This window comes from Indicator indicator, chromosome 18, assembly GCF_027791375.1.
Source record: "Indicator indicator isolate 239-I01 chromosome 18, UM_Iind_1.1, whole genome shotgun sequence".
Classification (NCBI taxonomy): Eukaryota; Metazoa; Chordata; class Aves; order Piciformes; family Indicatoridae; genus Indicator; species Indicator indicator.
Window position 1 is genome coordinate 19,913,853 of NC_072027.1, and position 20,915 is coordinate 19,934,767.

Sequence of the window (20,915 nt, forward strand, 5' to 3'; positions counted from 1 at the left end):
TCATGCAGAATTATTACTTACAGCGTTCACTGTAAAGAACTCAAAATTGTAGCCAAAATTTTCAACAAAACCTGTGACAATGGAGGAAGCAAGAAGTGGCGCGGCTACCTGACTGGTAATGGGAAGGGCGATACCCCGTTCCTTCCATCATTCCCTCGCTCACAGAGACACAAGCCAGTACTCCCTCTCCACATCATCCAGCAGTAATTCAAGGCAAAAGAGCACGAAGGCTCGGAAAGAGTGAAAAGTAAGAAGTCTTGGGCTTACCGACCTCTGCGGTGTCGGAATGGGTGGGCGGAGCTTCCGCGTCGGCGCTGCTGTGCGGGATCTGCTTCCCGCAAGGCTCCTCGCCAAGTAGTTCCTCCGCGGGCAGGCTGGGCAGAGGCGGAGGCAGCCAAGCGGCCTCGGTCAAGGAGCGTCCCGGAGCCACGCACAGGTTGTAGGAGTAAGGCAAGGTGCCTTCGCAGAAGTCGGCCGGGAAGGCGGCGCCAGCCAGAGAAAACCGCTGCCCGCCAAGGCAGCGCAGGACGTCGGGCGGCCCGGTCCTCCGCAGCCGCGCCAGCAGCGCCAGCACCAGGCTGAGCAGGACGAGCGCCGACAGCAGAGCCAGAGCCAGCACCAGGTAGAACTGCAGCTCCGCCGGCGAGGCGGCACCCGCCGGCCGCTCGCTCAGCTCCGGCAGCGCCTCCTGCAAGCTCTCGGCCAGCACCACGTGCAGCGTGGCCGTGGCCGATAGCGCCGGCTGCCCGTGGTCCTTCACCAGCACCACCAGGCGCTGCTTGGCCGCGTCGCGCTCCGACACGGCCCGCGCCGTTCGCACCTCGCCGCTGTGCAGCCCCAGGCGGAAGAGCGCCGGCTCCGGCGCCTGCAGCAGCTCGTACGACAGCCACGCGTTGCGCCCCGCGTCCGCGTCCACCGCCACCACCTTGGCCACCAGGTAGCCCACCTCGGCCGTGCGCGGCACCACCTCGAACGGCGGCGCCTCGCCTCCTGCTGCCGCCGCCGTCGGCCACAGCACCCGCGGCGCGTTGTCGTTGCGGTCCAGCACCAAGATGCGCACCGTGGCCGTAGAGCTGCGTGCCGGCACCCCACCGTCCTGTGCCCGCACCGTCACCGTGAACTCGCGGCACTGCTCGTAGTCGAAGGAGCGCTGCGCGTACACGCCGCCGCTCTGCATATCCACCGACACCGGCGGCGGTGTCGAGCCTGCGCTGCCGCCTTCCAGCCAATAGCTGACGCGCCCGTTGGCTCCCGCGTCCAAGTCCCGTGCCAGCACGCGCAGCACCGGCGCTCCCGCCGCGTTGTTCTCGGCCACGTAGGCGCTGTACACCTCCTCCTCGAACAGCGGTGCATTGTCGTTCATGTCCGACACTTCCAGCACCAGCACCGCGAGGCTCGACAGCGCCGGGCTGCCCCGGTCCCTGGCCACCAGCGTCACTCGGTACTCGGCTGCCTGCTCTCGGTCTAGCATGCTCGCCGTCACCACCTTGTACGAGTCTCCCGCCGATGCCACGAGCGACAGCGGCGCCTCTCCTGACAGCTCGCACCGCACCTGACCGTTCTCCCCCGAATCACGGTCTCGCACTTTCACCAGGGCCACCACGGTCCCAACCGGTGCGTCCTCAGGTACCGGGCTGGAGACGGACGTCAGTATCACTTCCGGTGCGTTGTCATTCACATCCAGCACCTCCACCTCCACTTCGCAGTGTGCCACCAGACCGCCCCCGTCCCTTGCCTCTACGGCCAGGCTCAGAGAGCGTGTGTCCTCGAAATCTAGCGCTTCCTGCAGCGTGATGGTCCCGCTCTCTGCGTCCACCACAAATTTCTGAAGCACCTTGGCCAGCGTTTCTCCGAAGCCGTAGGTAATTCGGGCGTTCGTGCCGGCGTCAGCGTCGGTGGCCGAGATGTTTAGCACCGTGGAGCCTGGAAGCGAGTCCTCGCGCAGGCTCACTCGGTACCGGTCCTGCGCGAACACGGGAGCGTTGTCGTTGGCATCGGTGACGTTGATATAGAGCTGGGCGGTGCCGCTGCGGGGCGGGTCGCCGCCGTCCAGCGCCGTCAGCACCAGCTGCAGGCTCTGCTCTCTCTCCCGGTCCAGCGCTCGGCGCAGCACCAGCTCCGCGAATTTGCTGCCATCCTGCTTCTCCTTCACCTCCACCTCAAAATACCTGTTGGTCTCCAGCTCATAGCTCTGCAGGGAGTTGATGCCCACGTCCGCATCTTCGGCCATCCCTAAGTAAAAGCGGGCGTCAGGAGAAGTCAGTTCGTTGATTTCCATCTGGAAATGGTCTCGCAAGAATCGCGGTGCGTTGTCGTTGATGTCCTGGATAGCCACCTCGACATGGAAAACATTGAGCGGGTTGTGCGCTAGCGCCTCGAAGTTGACGGAGCAGGTCGGTGCCTCGCCGCACATCTCCTCCCGGTCCAGCCTCTCGCTCACGTACAGGTTGCCGGTGTCCCCGTTCACGCTGAAGTATTGCTTCTCGGCGCTGAGACGCAGCTTGCGTGCCGGCAGCTCTGCCGGGGTCAGCCCCAGGTCCCGCGCCAGCGGCCCCACCAGCGAACCTCTGCCCAGCTCCTCGGGGATGGTGTAGCGGATCGGCTCCGGCGCCGCCCGGCAGCACAAACCTAGCAGCACAGCGGGAAGCAGCAGCACTCTCTTGGCTGCTCGCCCCGGGCTCGCGTTCCGGCTTTGGCTCGAGTTCGGGCTCTGCCTGCCCGCCATTGTGGGCAGCGCTTGCCGCAGTCGTCCCTTCTTCCTATGACCTCTCTTCCTTCCTGCCTCTCTCGACCTCCGAAGGGTAGTGATCTCTGTTCCGGCTCCGACGCCGCTGCAATCGCCTCCGCCTCTCTTCTCTGCTGCCCGTGCCCCTACCTCTCTAGCAAGCGCCGAACGAGCGAGGAACCTGCGGTGGGCGGACTCTGCGGCGGCTCCGACTCCATCTCCTCTCCGCGTTGGGCAACAGCGGCACCTGGAGGCGGCGCGACGCCATAGCAGCCACCTGACGGCCGCCACCATAGGGAACCGGGATTCCGGGTCCAGCTTTGCTGTCTCAGCTTTTTTAAGCTTCTGCACTTGTATAATGAAATCCAAAGGCCTTTAGTAGCGAAATTTGCTGTGAGGTGCTTCAGGTCGTCTCCTTGAGTCGCAGTGAGCAGTCAGTAGTAAATATTCATTGCAGAGAAATAAATATAGGAATTCAGGTGGTCTTAGTAAAATGATGATGGGAATACAAGACCCATGGGCATCTACCTCTGCCATCTGGATTTTACTGACCTAAAGAAGCCCAGAAGCGCTAGCTTAATGTGAGTCCAAAGGCATTTTAAACGGAGACTCGTTGTCACGTCCTTTTGGTCACTCTTTGAACTCACAACGAGGAGCTGAAGGAAATATTCACAGAAGTGCAATTTAAAAGGCATCACAGCTGCTCTTAATAAAACCAAGAGGGAGGGTTTTTATCATTCTGTCAGGCATTTTCAATTATCTTTATTTTACCTGGTACAAATACCAAGAAAGAAATATCTGTGTCAGGGTAAACAAGAACTGGAAAAAGATCAAACTAAAATTAATTTCATTCTTTTCATAATGAATTGAAAATGTTGCTGTCTTCCCAGCATTTATTTATTTTGTTCATACAAGCCTCTGGTGTTCGTTCCACTGTTCATTTTCCTTTTAGGGAGAAGAGTAATTACACCTGGAATTGAACACTCCAAAGGCAAGTGTACATCTCTATAGTAAAGTAGCAGAATTATCTTTACTATTATGTTTATGACACATTAAATTATTTTTTTGCATGTCTGAGGGTCTGACAGTGGGAAAGTCCAAGCCATGTCGAGTCTTTCATAGAACCAAGACTGATCAAATTTAGAAGAGACTTTAAAGAAAAGTTTGTCTTCCTATGTGCCATGGGCATGCACATCTGTCCCGAGATCAGGTCACTTAGAATGTCAGATACTACTTAATGAGCAGAAGGAAGGGAAATTACATTGCATCACAACTGATCAGTTAAAGGAGAGAAATGACAAGCAGGGAAATGACCATCTGTTCCTCTATAGACTGCCACCAACAGATGTCTCTTGAGTCTTCTATCCAACCCTACACAACTTCCAGGTTTGTCTCTGACCCTCACATTTGGTGCAAGATATGTCATGAGAGTACAATCACTGTGATCACAGCAAGAAGGGATGTACATTTGCTCAGCAAGATTCTGTGAAGAAATACAATTGTAAAGTACAGGAATGAGAAATGTCAGATGTAAAAGCATCCAACAGAGACTGATTAACATCAAAGGATCAGTTTAAGGAAATCTCCTCCCTTCTTTTGTCACATGCACTGTTCCACAGAGGTGTCACTTTTACTGAAGTCATGCTTTCATTTCCTCTTCATATCAAAACCTAAACACAAACATAACTTCACATCTCCTGCCTTTCACAAAAACTGGAGAATAAGCAAGACACAGAACAACACATGGCTAAATGAAGATTAGTGGCTACTTAAAACTAGACTTACATCCAGAGGAAACAATGAAGAGAAACAAATTGGACCAGGAAGACAAGGAACCATTACAAGACTCAGTGTTGTCAGAGAAACTCACCAGAAAGTATTCATGTTTCTCACTGCAGAGATAAAATTCCAGGAGCACCTGCCAGTCACTGAGATTTCAAGTGCACTCTGGACCATATAGAGTCATAGAATGGTCTGGGCTGGAAAGGACCTCCAAAGGTCATGTAGCCCAACTCCTTCTGCAGTCAGCAGGGACATCCTCCACTAGATCAGGTTGCCCAGATACCTGTCGAGCCTCACTTTGAGTGTCTCCATGGATGAAGCCCCAACCACCTTCCCAGGCAACCTGTTCCAGTGTTCCACTACCCTCATGGTAAAGCACTTATTTCTAATATCCAATCTAATTCCACTCTTCTCTAGTTTGAAGCCATTGCCCCTTGCCCTATCACCACAGGCCTTTGTAAACAGTCTTTCTCCATCCTTCTTGTAGGCCCTCTTCAGATATTGGAAGGCCACTATTAGGTCTTCTCAGAACCTTCTCTCCTCCAGGCTGAACAAGCCGAGCTGCCTCAGCCTGTCTTTGTAGGTAAGGTGCTCCAACCCCCTGATCATTTTCATGGCCCTCCTCTGGACCCTCTCCATCAGGTCCATGTACTTCCTGTATTGAGAGATCCAGACCTGGATGCAGTACTCCAGGTGAGGTCTCACCAGAGCAGAGTAAAGTGCCAGAATCACCTCACTCAGTCTGCTGGCCATGCATCATTTAATGCAGCCCAGGCTGCCATTGGCCTTCTGGGCTGCAAGCTTACACTGTCTGTTCATGTCCAGCTTCTTGTCCATTAGAACCCCTAAGTCCTTTTCCACAGGACTGCTGTCACCTCATCCCCCAGTCTGTATGGACAGTGAGGATTGTTCTGGCCCAGGTGCCAAACCCTGTGCTTGCTCTTGTTGATGTAGCAGGGGTGTGTGTCATATTTAGGAGATAATCATCAGTTCTCAGCTACCTTTTCTACTCTGTGGCCAGATCACCTGCAGGCAAATATGAAGCCATAAATTTAAACACCTTCTCATGGGCCTCTTTCTCAAGCTAGGCCATCTTAGGCTATGTTCACATGGCTGAAGACTTCCCAAGGGAAATAAGGTTTTGCTGCAAAACAACATTCAGAGTTTCAAATGTGAAAGCAGTGTCCAGAAACTGTAAAAACGAACTATGTCTTTCCAAGAAACAAAGGGCTGAAGGAAAGCCTAATTACAACTGTGAAGAATGGCACAGGCCTTAGCAGCAGGCATGAAATCAAACCATTGCTCAGCCAAAATCACGTTGACCCACTTAATTCCCTTGTTCAAAGCCAGCCTCTAATCCTCTTTGCTCTGCATTCACAGCCTTTAGTTGCACCACAGACAACACCACATATACTGGGTATATATCAGACAAAGATGTAAGAGCCTGTCAGTCAGGGGCATCTTAAGGAAATAAAAGTATATCAAAGTCTTTGTCTTGGCAGCTGAACACCTTCAAGGTTTGCATGGAAACTGCTCCCCAAACACAGGAATTGTAAGACATCTCTTAATGCTTTAAAGGTTGCCAGACACAATGAGGCCGAGCTTGAGACTTACACAGAAGAATGAAGACAAGAATAGGAAACTTCTAGGAATCATGGATTAGCACTTCTGAATCTGTCAACTCTAGTAGGTACACAAGAAAGGTATCTGCGTGGCAAACAGTCCACAAAAGACTCACTCCCATAGACCACAGACACAGTTCCTCGCAGTCATTTCTTTTGATAATCAAGCACGGAAAATCCATGGAACCAGAGCTATAGGCCTCGTTTAACAACTTGGACAAACTCAGCTTTTACAGCTTCCTTTCACCCATTATATACTATACCACAGCCAACTCTTTCACCTACTCTGTGTCTGTACAGGCAGAGGTCTTCACCCTGCCCAAGCATTACACAACAGCAAAGCTGCCTCTGCAGACAGACACCACTGAAAGAAATGTTGTGCACACAATTTCTTGAAGCCCAGGAATCACAATACAGGTACATGCAAAGAGAAATTCCTGCTTATCCCATGGAATTTGAAGAACCCCCAAAGGTTCAAAGGGCCATCAGTAATATGGAAGTCGGTTAAAGTCAGATCATCCAAATAGCTGCTGAAAGGCAACATCATCTTTCTCCAGTATGATGGCAACTTGGAAGATACCATCACCTCAATGCAGAGTTTGCATCTGTGCCAAATACCTACCATTCACTGGAATCATCATGCAACTGGAATGTGACAAACTCACAGCTTGGCCAGCTGGAGTCTGAGCAAAGTGATATTGCAAAATAACACATTTTCACAGACTCATTTTCTGTGGGCCAGCTGTAAGCCCTGATAATTGACAAAGCACAAGCCATGTCTCCACCAGTACTTCATCACACAAAACACCTTGACGAGTCTCCTCAAACCGTTGTAGACAGCAATGTTTTTGTTGATCTTCATTGTGTGCAGATAGACTCCAACACTCCATTCTTACTGTGCACACAAATGTGTCTAGGAGCACACATACAGCTATGAAACCCTTCCTCTTTACAGTTGTAAACACCAAAGGTGTGTACAGGAACTGCTCCTGCATTCAGACAATTGGCAAGATGTGACATTCCCCGTGTGAGCAGACACCCTGAAGTTGAGCTGTAGTTCATGACAGCAAGCAAGGTAGGAGAAGCATGCAGCAATTAATGAGTCAGGTGGAATAAGATTTCTTTAGGCCCAACTTACTGAGGACACTCAAATTGCATGCTACTCTATCAGGAACATGGGTGTGTTAACCATGAGAACATAAATGACAATCTCTTATTCTATGTCCTGCTCTGCTCTAACAGATCTCCCCTGAGTCTTGTCTCCAATGCTACACAACCTGCAGGTTTGTTTCTGACCTTCTCATAACTGGCAAAAACATATCATGCGAGGATAAACCATTATGGTCACAGCAAGAAGGGAGATACATTTATACACTCACCAACACCCCAAGAAGAAACAGGAGGATTCTGAAGCCCGGGAATGATAAACATCCAGAATAAAAGAGGAGCAGTCATCTGATAGAGACAGGGTCATCAAACTAATGGCTAAGGGGAATCTGCTCCCCTCTTTTGTCACATGCTCTTTTCCACAGAGATGCCACTTCTGCTAAAGTAATGGTTACATCTGTTGCCCCCAACAATAGCAGAGCACAAAGAGACTCTCACATCTGCCTGTCACACCCGCTGGACCAAGAGGCACTAACACACAATGCACTGCTAAACAAAGCTGTGCTGCTAGTGACAAGTAAACCAATATAGACAGGAAACCAAGGAAATGAAAACAAACCACAAATCAGACAAGCAAGGCAAGGAGGCATTAAAAGAGAAAGTGTCAGAGAAACTTACCAGGAAGTCTTCTTGGTCTTCACTGCAAGTGTGGTCTCACTCTGAACCATGCAGTAGGTGGCTTGTTTTTAAGAAATACTCATCAGCTCCCAACAATTTTTTTTTTTTTCACTCTGTGGCCTGCTCGTATGCCACAGCTATAGAGCCCCAAGAGTAAACACCTTCTCAGAGGCCACTTTCTCAAGCTCAGGCTTATGATAATGTAGCTTCTGTGCCTAATCTACATGCAGAGGCATCAACTCAAAGACACCATAACACCAGGACATTGAGCAACTTGGACACTCAAGGCTTAACATGAATTGTAGGTTTATGTTCATGAACTAAATCCAGGAATTGATACTTATAAACCCACAACTTGGCCAGTCAGATTCTAAGCTGGACACTATCCACCTTGTGCTGGTTTGAGGCCAGCCAGAACATCTCTTGCCCCGAAAGGGACAAAAGAATGACACACGCAAACGGATTGGAGAGTGATGGAAAGTTTAAGTGGAAAAGCAATTGGTGAAAATACAGAAAAAAACCTACAAACTACAAAGCATAGTGGAAAAGAACATCCTAAAGCATACAGAGTTCCTTACATAGTACCCAGAGGTTTCCCAATCCTTCCCTCCTCCCACCTGAGGGTCTACCCAAAACCCCCAGGCCTCTTTTCTTCCCCCTCGTTTCTCCCGCTGCTAGGCAAGTCTCAGGCTGGCCAGGTCTGAGACTGCCCCCCCCCCCCCCTCCATTCTCCTCCTGGCATTAGGCCTAGTCAGGCCTAAGAGGCCTTGAGGATACTCCCCTGGCATTACCCGATAAGAGAGGACATCTCCCAGGGGAGCAGAGAAGGAAGAAAGAGGAGGAGAATGACTCTGCCGATGTCTTTATAGGGCACAGGATTTATGGGTAGAAATACGCCGTTTCCTGTGTCCACCCCTACTGGGTGGGCACCTGGGACACCAGAGGTGTATCTCATGCAGCAGTGGCAGGGGGCACCCAGCCCAAACTGCCACACACCTCAAGACTGATTTTATGTAGTCTATAGCCATGAACCCTGGGAACTGACAAAACACACACCATATCTCTACAGTACCCCCTCACACACAGCACCCTCCATATTATTCTCAAACCCTTTACTGCTCACATTACTATCATTAATTTTCATCATTCACAAAGAGACTCCATCAAAAGAAAACATTCTCAGGGAACTTCCTCTGACCATAGATAATATTTGACTTCTCACCATGTCTATGTGACAAGCAAGAACATTTCTTCCAGCAACACATTGAGGAAACAAATCTATAGAAGTCTTTTTCTTTATGTCTGCAAACATGAAAGACAAAATGTACTAGGTACGGTTATCCACATATCATCAAAGACCCACCTTCAGATCATGACAATGAGCGTAGTAAGAAGTTAACACAAGCACAAAGGGAGTGATCTCAAAATAGTTGTAGAAATAATGACATGGTCCACAATTCAGGTATTTAGTAGGTAGCAAATACACAATTTGCTCTTCCCAAAGTTCCCATGGGAAAGGAGAACCACATTTCCTTGGCCCTTTGAACAGCTTTTCAGGCCCAGTTCCCAGAACTTGCATTTCCAGGCCTTCACCACTTGCAGGGTGTTCTTTGACCTTCAGAAATTTCGAGTACATGACATAAAAGGTGCCCAGACCATTTCTCTTCAAGTTTCACCACCATCACACTACATAATTCATGCAGATTTCTTTGTAACTCTGTGTTAAGAAGGAAGATACATTTGTCTGCTCACAAATGCTTTTGCTCAGGGAAGAAAAAACAGAGGTCTAAAAGTAAACAAGGAGCTGTCCTCCAGACAAGACTGGGTCAGTGACCAACTTTACAAGATCAAACTCCTGCTCCTTCTATCTCACTCTGCAACTTAAATCTCCTCCATCCAGTCCTCTTCTATCTCTTATCATAACGAGACTAGGCACATCTAAATAAGTTGACAGTACGAGATGATGTGATGAATGAACAAAACACATCTCCCATTTTCTCCAGCAGCTCTTCACATGCAGCCATGCATGTTTCCTCAAAGAGTTAGAATTCTCACAATTCTTTTTCATCTTCACAACACACACAAAGGCATTGTAGAGGGACCAGTTGTTACTCGGCCCATTTCTCTGCTCAAAGCAAAACGATCAAAGCTCAAGCAAATATCAAGGCATCATTGCTTTGAATATCACCAGGGAGAAAGAGAGAGACAGAGAAGAATAGAAAACACGAGCAGTTAAGTTACATATGGGGGTTCTAATGCTCTATTCAAAGACAATCTCTTCTGTCAGGAAGATGTCTGACCCTCTTCATAACAGAAACATCCACTAGATAACAATGCATCACATATTGTCAGGTCAGCTCATTCTGTCAGAAAAATCAGTATTATATGTCAAGGGACACAATAACAACCTGGCACTTGGCAAAGGATAAAACAACGAAGCCTGAATCTAGCCGAATTCCAGCCAACAGCAGCCTGCCACTTCTCCTGCCTTCCACACCACTGTCATGCTACATGAGCCTACAACCACAGGACTGTGCTGCAGGAAAATTTGCCTTCCCTGTCAGGAATCCTACCCAGACAAAGCAGGGTGAGGGGACGGCAGAGGAACATCAGCAACAGAGAGAGCAATGTGGGAGAAAGTCTGTGAAGAGTCACTCACCGTGGTACCGTTTGGGTCGTGTGAGCAGACGCTGGCAGGGTCCTCACCGAGCAGTGTTGTGGGTTCAGCAGGCGGCGGGCAGGCTGGGAGGGTGTCGCAGCAGCTGCCGGGCGACAAGCGGAACTGGCTCTTACGGGAGTCGGCAGTGAGGGACACTTCATGTGAGTAGGAGCTCAGGAAGGCACGGACGCCGTCGATGCCCACGAAGTGCGTGGCCGGGACGCCGCGCAAGGCACCGCCCGCCGCCGGAGGCAACTGCGAGCGGCGCCAGCCCCGCAGGCGCAATGCCAGCAGCAGCAGCAGGAAGGCGAGGAAGAGGCAGGAGACGGCCGCCACGGCCAGCACCAGCCAGCGCGTCAGGCTGCCCGCCGCCTCGCCCGGCCCCGCCGCCGCTGCCTCACTGCCCAGCTCGGCCAGCAGCTCTGCCACGCTCTCGGCCAGCACCACTGTCAGCGTGGCCGTAGCCGACAGCGCCGGCCGCCCGTGGTCCTTCACCAGCACCACCAGGCTCTGCCGGGCAGCGTCGCGGGCCAGCGGGAAGCGCGCAGTGCGCACCTCGCCGCTGTGCAGCCCCACGCGGAACAGCCCCGGCTCCGTCGCCTTCGCCAGCTCGTACGACAGCCACGCGTTCTGCCCCGCGTCCGCGTCTACCGCCACCACCTTGGCCACCAGCGCCCCGGGCTCCGACGACCGCGGCGCCAGCTCCACCCCCGACCACCCACCCACACCGGCCCCGGACACGGGCACTGCCGGCGGGTACAGCACCTGCGGCGCGTTGTCGTTCTCGTCCACGATCACGAGCCGCACCGACACGTTGCTGCTCAGCGCCGGCGAGCCGCTGTCCTCCGCCACCACCCACAGCCCCACCTCGCGCACCTCCTCGTAGTCGAACGAGCGCAGCGCGTACAGCGCGCCCGTCTCCGCCTGCACCGACACGTACGACGACAGCGGCACGCCCCGCACTCGCCCGTCGCTAAGCCGGTACCGCACGCGTGCGTTCTGCCCCCAGTCCGCGTCCCGCGCCCGCACCGTCAGCACCAGCGTGCCCGCCGCGTTGTTCTCGGGCAGCCGGGCGCTGTAGCTCGCCTCGCTGAACACCGGCGCGTTGTCGTTCACGTCCAGCACCTTGAGGGTTAGCACCGTGCTGCTCCACAGCGACGGCGACCCGCCGTCGGCCGCCCTCACCGTCACGTTGTACTCCGACACCTCCTCCCGGTCCATCTCCTTTGTCGTCACCACACGGTAGTAGTCCTCAAGAGACTTCTCCAGACGGAATGGGACGCCGGCGTCCAGTGAGCACCGCACCAGTCCGTTAGCCCCCGAGTCCCGGTCCTGCACGTGCAGTAGGGCCACCACCGTTCCTGACGGGGCATCCTCAGAAATCTCGTTCACGGCCGAGGAGATAATCAGTTCGGGTGTGTTGTCGTTCTCATCGGTCACCGTGATCATAACTATTGCTTTGTCAGAAAGGCCTCCACCGTCCCGTGCCTGAACTTCCAGTTCGTATGAGTAACCTTCCTCGAAGTCCAATTTCTGCACTAGTGTGATCACACCAGTGTCAGAGTTAAGTTTGAAAATCTCTGATGCCATGTCTGTTGCTTTCTTTAGTGAATATTTCACATGCCCGTTCATTCCCTCGTCAGGGTCGGTTGCCGTGACGGTGACGAGGGTGGAACCCATGGGCATGTCCTCGGGCACACGCACTGTGTACTCTACCGGACTGAACACGGGAGCATTGTCGTTCGCGTCGAGCACAGACACGCGGATCCGTGCCGTGCCCGTCCGGGACGGCTCTCCACCATCCTGTGCCCTTAGCAACAGCTCGTGAAATGCAGCCTTCTCCCGGTCCAGTGCCTTGGCCAACACCAGCTCAGGTCGCAAATCACCATCAGGGCCCGCCTGCACAGCCAGTGAGAAGTACTCGTCACCGCTCAGCTCGTAGCTCAGGAAGGAATTCTGTCCGGAGTCTGGGTCATGAGCCTCGGCCAGAGGAAATCGTGACCCAGGGGCTGTCATCTCGCTCATTTTCTCCTCCATAACAACATCCTTGAAGCTGGGGGCATTGTCGTTAATGTCCGTGATCTCCACTTCGACTCCGTACACCTGCATTTCCTCCTCCACTATCAGCTCACACCGCAGCACGCATTTCTCCACCAGCCGGCACAGCTGCTCTCTGTCTATCCTCTCCGCCGTCACCAAATGTCCCGTCTTCCCGTGAAGAGAGAAATACTGCGTCCTACCTCTGTCCAAGATGCGGATGCCACTCTCCCGGATTCCCGCCATCTGCAGCCCCAGGTCTTTGGCCACGTCTCCCACGAAAGAGCCCTTGGGCATCTCCTCCGGCACCGAGTACCGCAGCTGCCCCCACGTCGCTTCCCATATCGACAGCAGAACGCAGCACAGCAAGGCCTGCGCTCGCCGGCCCCAGAGCCTCCCCGCCGCACACATCTCTGCCGCCTCACCGCCACAACGGATCGAGATCCGCCTGTGGCTCCGGCTCCCCTCTGTCGCTCCCCCGCTGCCGCTTTTGGCGACACCTTTGGTTCTCTGCAGCTCGGCTCCGCACCGCGGGGACGCTTGCAGACAGCTCCGATCCCGAGCCAGCCAGCGAGCGAGCTGGGCCGCAGCGGGCGGGGCTGCCTGCAGTGCTCCGGCTTCCTCTGGCTCCTTATCGGTCAACAGCGGCGCCCGCAGCCTCCTCCCGGAACGGCAGCCACACGGCACTGCTCGCAGATGGTTTTTAATGGTGATATATGATCTTGTTATCGGAATATGATGTTGAGAATCCAACCATCCTTATCTCAACATCTCCATCACGAATTTCACAGCTTTTTGTACCTCTCGTGATTACTTTTCCCTCACCCTTTCACAGTTTTTCTAGAAGTTGTGCTTGAATTAAATTTGCCTCACACCGTTTCTGCAGATCCAAAAGCTTCACACGGCTAAATTAATTCCCCACACTCCCGGGCAACAGAATAAAGCAGTAATGAACCCTTCCTCAAACTGAGTCTTCCTTCTTTGGCTTTTCTCGGAGCTGTTCATTTCTTTAAATACTCTTGTTACTACTGTACACGGGAAAACTGATTTCCTTAGGGTGACGTCTGTAAAACATCGTATTTATATTCCGTAATGTGACGTGCAAAATTATACGAGCCTTAACTCATTAACCAAATCGTCAAGAACTTGGCTCGAAATACTGCAATTCACCATCACACATCATGGGCTCTGTTATCTCTCCCTACAAGATCTTCCTGCGAACACGCTCTAGGAAGAGGTCCCCCTGATGCTCGAAAATCATTTTCTGCCACGCGTCTCGGTATCAGGCTGAAAGTCACTTCGCGCTGGTTGTACCACAACTACCCAGCAGACAGGAAGCACCCGAAATGACCTTGTAAGGAACACATTTTGAGGGTTTGTACTTATACAGAAATTTATAATTAAACGAATAATCCGACAGCCTGAAGGGCTATGAACGGGCTTTCTTTCATTAGAAATCAAGGTGTAAAGGACTGCAACGATTTAAACTTTACTAGGCAGAGGACAAGTAGAGCTGCTCAGCATGAACTCAGGATCATTTGTAAATCCGCCTAATTAAATGTGCTGTTGTAGGTAAATTGCTTGTCGTTGTCGAGTCATTATCAGAATTAGTAGAGGCAGGCGCAACAATTGTAGCAAAAAATAGCTGAGAAACCCGAATTATTTTATAATTATTCACTGACATTTCATTCAGCACCCTCATATATGCATGAAAGACAAAGAGGAAGGGTTTAAAAACCGGAACTACCACCCGGGGAAAAGCAAAGCGCAAAGAACGTGCAAAACTCACGCCTGCATAAAATGTATCTGTGCCATTAATGTTACTATTTCGAAGGCAGCCTTCTCCAAATAATGGGACAGCACTCGGCAGACGAGGGAAGGGAGGAACACAGTGCAACTACTCCTTTCATGGATAAACCACAGGTTGGTTTTCTAAATAATCGACCATGAATGAAAAAACTTCACTAAAAAGGGTCCAACACATTATCACGACTAGGTCATAGAGCCTTAATTTACCACCTTCACCGTTACTGATTTACACAACCAATACATTTTACATATTCGTCTACAAGGAACTATCTGTAACTCCTTTCAGGGCTAAATGAAGCACTTTCCAGCAACGAAAAATCGCCAACATGAAGCCTAGAGCATGTTTACCTAAGTTTGTCAAGCAGAATCATTACTTAGAGCGTTCACAGTAAAATAAAGTTAAATGTTGCTGCTACCTGTCTGGTCTGAGTGGAAGGGATAGACTCCGTTCCTTCCTTCATTCCTTCGTTTACACAGACACGGACCAGTGTTCAAGGGTAACGAGGACGGAGGTTCAGAAAGGGTCAAAAAGAAAAAGGAGGAAGCTCGGGCTTACCGACCTCAGGTGCGTCGGGGGCGGTGGGTGGGTCTCCCGCGTCGGGGCGGCTGTTCGGGCTCGGCGTCCTGCAGGACTCCCCGCCCAGCAGCTCCTCCGCTGGCAGCGGTGGCCGGAGCCAAGCGACCTCGGTGAGGGCGCGTCCCGGAGACACGCACAGGTTGTAGGAGTAGGGCAAGGTGCCCTCGCAGAAGTTGGCCGGGAAGGCGGCGCCAGCCAGAGAAAACCGCTGCCCGCCAAGGCAGCGCAGGACGGCGGGCGGCCCGGCCCTCCGCAGCCGCGACAGCAGCGCCAGCACCAGGCTGAGCAGGAAGAGCGCCGACAGCAGAGCAAGCGCCAGCACCAGGTAGAACTGCAGCTCCGCCGGCGAGTCCGTGCCCGCCGGCCGCTCGCTCAGCTCCGGCAGCGCCTCCTGCAAGCTCTCGGCCAGCACCACGTGCAGCGTGGCCGTGGCCGATAGCGCCGGCTGCCCATGGTCCTTCACCAGCGCCACCAGGCGCTGCTTGGCCGCGTCGCGCTCCGACACGGCCCGCGCCGTGCGCACCTCGCCGCTGTGCAGCCCCAGGCGGAAGAGCGCCGGCTCCGGCGCCTGCAGCAGCTCGTACGACAGCCACGCGTTGCGCCCTGCGTCCGCGTCCACCGCCACCACCTTGGCCACCAGGTAGCCCACCTCGGCCGTGCGCGGCACCACCTCGAACGGCGGCGCCTCGCCTCCTGCCGACGCCGCCGTCGGCCACAGCACACGCGGCGTGTTGTCGTTGCGGTCCAGCACCAAGATGCGCACCGTGGCCGTAGAGCTGCGCGCCGGCACCCCGCCGTCCTGTGCCCGCACCGTCACCGTGAACTCGCGGCACTGCTCATAGTCGAAGGAGCGCTGCGCGTACACGGCGCCGCTCTGCGCATCCACTGACACCGGCGGCGGCGTCGTGCCTTCTCTGCCGCCTTCCAGCCAGTAGCTGACGCGCCCGTTGGCGCCCGCGTCCGCATCTCGTGCCAGCACGCGCAGCACAGGCGCTCCCGCCGCGTTGTTCTCGGCCATGTAGGCGCTGTAGACCTCCTCCTCGAATACCGGCGAGTTGTCGTTCACGTCCGACACTTCCAGCACCAGCGCCGCGCGGCTCGACAGCGCCGGGCTGCCCCTGTCCATGGCCACCAGCGTCACTCGGTGCTCGGCTGCCTGCTCCCGGTCCAGCGCGCTCGCCGTCACCACCTTGTACGAACCTCCCGAGGACGCCACGAGCGACAGCGGCGCCTCTCCTGACAGCTCGCACCGCACCTGGCCGTTCTCCCCGTAGTCACGGTCCCTTACTTTCACCAGCGCCACCACCGTGCCGACCGGAGCGTCCTCGGGGACCGAACTCGATACTGACGTCAGTGTTACTTCTGGTGCATTGTCGTTCACGTCCAGCACCTCAATCTCCACTTCGCAGTGTGCCCTCAACCCCCCGCCGTCCGTTGCCTCCACGGCCAAGCTGAATGTGCGTGTATCCTCAAAGTCCAGCGCTTCCTGCAGAGTGATGATCCCTATCTCTGCATCCACCGCGAACTTCTGAAGCACCTTGGCTGGCATTTTCCCGAAGCCGTAAGTGATGTGGGCGTAACTTCCAGCATCAGCGTCGGTGGCCGAGACATTCAGCACCATGGAGCCCGGCGGCGAGTCCTCGCGCAGGCTCACTCGGTACCGGTTCTGCGCGAACACGGGGGCGTTGTCGTTGGCATCGGTGACGTTGATATAGAGCTGGGCGGTGCCGCTGCGGGGCGGGTCGCCGCCGTCCAGCGCCGTCAGCACCAGCCGCAGGCTCTGTTCGCTCTCCCGGTCCAGCGCTTGGCGCAGCACCAGCTCCGCAAACTTGCTGCCGTCCTGCTTCTCTTTCACCTCCACCTCAAAGTACCTGTTGGTCTCCAGTTCGCAGCCCTGCAGGGAGTTGCTGCCGACGTCCGCATCTTCTGCCATGCCCAAGTAAAAGCGGGCACCGGGAGAAGTGAACTCGTTGATTTCCAGCTGGAAATGGTCTTGGAGGAAGCGCGGTGCGTTGTCGTTGATGTCCTGGATGGCCACTTCGACATGGAAAACATTGAGCGGGTTGTCCACCAGTGTCTCGAAGCTGACGGAACAGGTAGGAGCCTCGCCGCACATCTCCTCCCGGTCCAGCCTCTCGCTCACGTACAGGTTGCCGGTGTCTCCGCTCACGCTGAAGTATTGCTTCTCGGCGCTGAGACGCAGTTTGCGTGCCGGCAGCTCTGCTGGGCTCAGCCCTAGATCCCGCGCCAGCGGCCCCACCAGCGAACCTCTGCTCAGCTCCTCGGGGATTGAGTAGTGGATAGGCTCCGGCGCCGCCCGGCAGCACAAGCTCAGCAGCACAGCCGGCAGCAGCAGCAGCACTCTCTCGGCTGCTCGCTGCCGCCCCCGGCCCGTGCTCTGCCTGGTCGCCATTGTGGGTAGCACTCGTCTTACTCCCCCCTCCTGTCGCTGCGCTCACTCCCTTCCAGCCAGTCTCGGCAGAGAGCGTTGGGATCGCTGGAGGGCAGCGATGTCGGCTCCGGCCCGAACGCCTCTGCTCCCTGTCACGCCTCTCGTCTCTGCTGTCCGCACCGATTGCTCTTCTCGCCGCCGCCGAGCGAGCGAGCAGCCTGAGGGACTGGACGCTGCGGTGGCTGCGGCTACGGCTCCAGCGCGGCTTCGCGTCGGGCAACAGCGGCACCTGGAGGCGCCGCGACGCCACCGCAGCCGCCTCATAGTCGCCACCACCGTGGATCGGGTTCTGGGCACTGCTTAAGGGCTGCAGCCGGCTTTGGGATCTAACGTTTATTAGCATCCAGAAACACAGGACTTGCTTAATTACTATCAGGGACGCTATTCATATTAACACCACCAGCAGTGTCTGAAAGTTTTTTGTAGGTGCAGCAGGGTTTTAAGGGAGTATTAGGAACTTTGAAATATTTTAGGGATTGTGGCCTGATTTGGTATGAAAAGAAAGAAAAAAATCTTTGACAATGCAATAAAAACCTTCCTCAGGTATGTTTTCAGACCTTATTGAAGGTGCACATATGTCTCTGAAGCCCATGCAGAGGGTGATATAATTTTACTCTCAAAAGCTCAGGTTTGATTCTGATTGACAGCAAGAATTACCATTGATGTAGAAACATGAAACCTAAAAGTAGCAGACCTGGCCTCAGACCAATGTCACAGCACACAAGTGGCAGAGAAAAAAGAAGTGCAAACCTATGAACTCTTTGCCCCATGCACATCCTGACACTAACTCTTCTTCCTTCTAGAGAAATCTTCAGTGTTCTTGGATGAAACTTCCAACACCTGAAGCCTGCTCTAAGACTCAGCTTCACTTTTCTCTCTCTGATTTTGGGAGCTTCTAGGTAAAAATCCCATCCTCATCCTGCCCAGCTCATTTAAAGACAGCATGATCAGATAAAAAGTTTTCAGTCATTTCTGACAATATACAATCTCAAGACCTTCATCTGATCTCAGTGGGGTGGGATTTGGTTTTCAAAAGCTTTGTCACAATTCAGCCTTAAAAACTCATTGACAGAGCACCTGGAAAGTCAGTTAGTCTTCAACATATAAGCTGGGTATCTCACAGGGGAGTGGAAGGTTTCCTTTAACTGAACAGAAGACTTTAATAGAAACAACAAAACTCTCTGGCACTTCACTAAAGCAAGGAGGCCAAATCAAATACCTCCCACTGACCCACCTGGGGCTGGTTACTCACTGCTGTGCAGTGTAGGAAATCACAGAGAGAGCCCTGTATTCTTGCAGTCCTAAAACACATAAGAACAATTCACAGGTAGCTGGGGCTGGCCAGCAGCACTGCACAGTCTGTACTATGTTCCTGAACTTTTCAGAGAAGATCAGAGGTCACTGCTACAATGCAATAATGCTCATTGATCTTGTGTGGTGCTTATAACACACCTGAAGTAAGCAATGGGTAATTATGTGTGAAAGTGTTCTCCACCTTGTTGTAAAGCAGAAGATCAAATCTCTCAACAATTTCTGATGATTAATAAACAAAATCAGAAGCTCTGACTTGGGCTACTGGTATGTACAGATGCTTTGCCAAAATCCTACTTTGAAAATTCATGTGCCACAGCACTTGAAAGCCACTAAGGTCTGAAACTTCAAGTGAAGCCTTAAAATCTTAATTTGGACTATATGGTAGGGGTGTGTGGTTTTGCAAATTCATCAGTTCTTGTTATTTTTTATATTTTGCTGCTTGTCCATCTCCACAAGAAGTGTAAATGTCTTATCAGAGAACTTATCTGAGAATATGATGTTATGAGAGACTCAATGTTATCTCCCATTTCTGTTTCACTTTCTTTGTACACAACACTGTCTTCATGTGGTTGCCAAGGCAAGTCTGTACTTGCTGGAAAACAAACAAGCAAACACCCAAAACCCCACCAACACAACAAAATCCCAAACCAAACTGTAAAATAAGAATCCCCAAATGGAAAATATGAACAATGGCCTGTGAGAAATCAAAGTCTGAAGAAAGGTCAAGGGTGGGAAAATGTAACAATGGCTTTTATGAAACTCTTCATCAAACTTTTACAAGCAGATACAGATGGATGATGGAGGTATCACAACAGAACTGTAACATGTTCTACACCTATATCATTGTTCTTTCACTCCAACCCCACATAAACTGCAAACTAGAAATGGGTAGATTCACATTGGATGGTAGGAAGAAATTCTTCACCATGAGGGTGGTGACACACTGGAACAGGTTGCCCAGGGAGGTGGTGGAAGCCTCATCCTTGGAGGCTTTTAAGGCCAGACTGGATGTGGCTCTGAGCAACCTGATCTAGTGTGAGGTGTGACAGAGGGGTTGGAACTAGATGATCCTTGAGGTCCCTTCCAACCCTAACAATTCTATGATTCTATGACCATTGCAGATCTCCAAGTATTACTTACAGCTACCAAGTCAAAATATTAACCCTGCCAGAAAAAGACAGATAGCAAGTAGGGAGTAGGTTAGAGACGAAGTTGTGTCCACGCACTGACTTAGAGGAAAGCTGGACAAAAAACTTGCATCCCTCGTGAAGGCAGTGAGCCACTGTCCTCCGTGGGCAATGGCTCTAATGTCCTGGGCCCTTTAATGAAATTCCAGTTAGGCCTTGAAGAGTTTATGTAAGTTTTGTAATAGACACAGGAGCACAAGTGCTCTTAATCAATAGTAAAATTGCTGAGGACTGCCAACATTATTATCTTAGGATTTGACTTACTTTAAGGTAAAGCGTGGAAACTTCCAGCTGGGAGAAAGAGTTGGGAAAAGTTAGTAACATCATTGGTTTTGAAAGGAGCACAGCCTGTCAACAGTCCTGGTCTCTGCTAAATCCACAGTTTTTCCATCCCAGCTGCTGCTACTGCTGCAGCTTCTACTGCTGCCCAGAGAGATGTTCTTTTCATATTTTTTTAAAATATCCTAACCCCAGATGTCTCTGCCTTCTAGATGACATTTAGCATGGTTTGGGTGGAAAGTTCAGTAACACAGTCATATCTGTTTAGCCTGTACTCATTTAGCTCATTTTCATATCTGAGGGGTGTCAACTTTAATATTAAAATTGCAATTTAATTAGGCTAAGTTATTCGGTCAGGCACTCTAGCCTTCAAAATCTGTTTTGAAGCTGTGTAATTTTGTTTTTTCTTTTCAGCCTTGCTTCATTAGTTTTATCCAAACTATCCTGACAAGACTCCCATCTTCAACCATTTTTCAGGTCAGCTTTGCAGATCTTTTTTTAACATAAACACCTCTGGGTTGTAAATGACCTTGCTCCTGAAGTGTACTAAATGAAGTGCTTTGCTCTAAGCTAGGCAGTTATCCCACAAATGTGGATAAAAGAGATTTCACATAAGAGGTATAAGCTTGTCTGCCCATGCATCATCATTCCACATGCACAGTTATTGTGTAAATGCTTTATTGTTGG

At 52.2% G+C, this 20,915-nt stretch overlaps 3 protein-coding genes across 3 annotated transcripts; all 3 read right to left on the bottom strand.

Annotated features, from left to right (window-relative positions):
• Window positions 1–3,019, bottom strand: LOC128972853 (protocadherin gamma-B5-like). The gene is made up of 2 exons (XM_054388980.1): window positions 268–3,019; window positions 1–71 (listed from the first exon to the last, which is right to left on the bottom strand). The coding sequence occupies exons 1-2, from the start codon at window positions 3,017–3,019 to the stop codon at window positions 1–3; spliced, it is 2,823 nt and encodes a 940-aa protein (XP_054244955.1).
• Window positions 3,020–10,483: 7,464 nt separating this feature from the next.
• On the bottom strand, window positions 10,484–13,021 carry LOC128972854 (protocadherin gamma-A2-like). Its single transcript, XM_054388981.1, has one exon. It carries the CDS (start codon window positions 13,019–13,021, stop codon window positions 10,484–10,486), a length of 2,538 nt encoding a protein of 845 aa, XP_054244956.1.
• Window positions 13,022–13,031: 10 nt separating this feature from the next.
• On the bottom strand, window positions 13,032–17,409 carry LOC128972855 (protocadherin gamma-B5-like). The gene is made up of 2 exons (XM_054388982.1): window positions 14,976–17,409; window positions 13,032–13,213 (listed from the first exon to the last, which is right to left on the bottom strand). Exons 1-2 carry the CDS (start codon window positions 17,407–17,409, stop codon window positions 13,032–13,034), a joined length of 2,616 nt encoding a protein of 871 aa, XP_054244957.1.
• Between the last annotated feature and the right edge of the window lie 3,506 nt (window positions 17,410–20,915).

What these genes read in the sequence shown, in the direction of transcription:
- LOC128972853 (XM_054388980.1), bottom strand. Translation starts at nt 3,019, where the DNA reads ATGGTGGCGGCCGTCAGGTGGCTGCTATGGCGTCGCGCCGCCTCCAGG. An exon ending in TTCCGACACCGCAGAGGTCG is followed by an intron (nt 72 to 267) that starts GTAAGCCCAAGA and finishes CCATTGTCACAG; the next exon opens with GTTTTGTTGAAAATTTTGGC.
- LOC128972854 (XM_054388981.1), bottom strand. Translation starts at nt 13,021, where the DNA reads ATGTGTGCGGCGGGGAGGCTCTGGGGCCGGCGAGCGCAGGCCTTGCTG.
- LOC128972855 (XM_054388982.1), bottom strand. Translation starts at nt 17,409, where the DNA reads ATGGCGACCAGGCAGAGCACGGGCCGGGGGCGGCAGCGAGCAGCCGAG. An exon ending in CCCCGACGCACCTGAGGTCG is followed by an intron (nt 13,214 to 14,975) that starts GTAAGCCCGAGC and finishes GGAGCACTGCAG; the next exon opens with GCAGCCCCGCCCGCTGCGGC.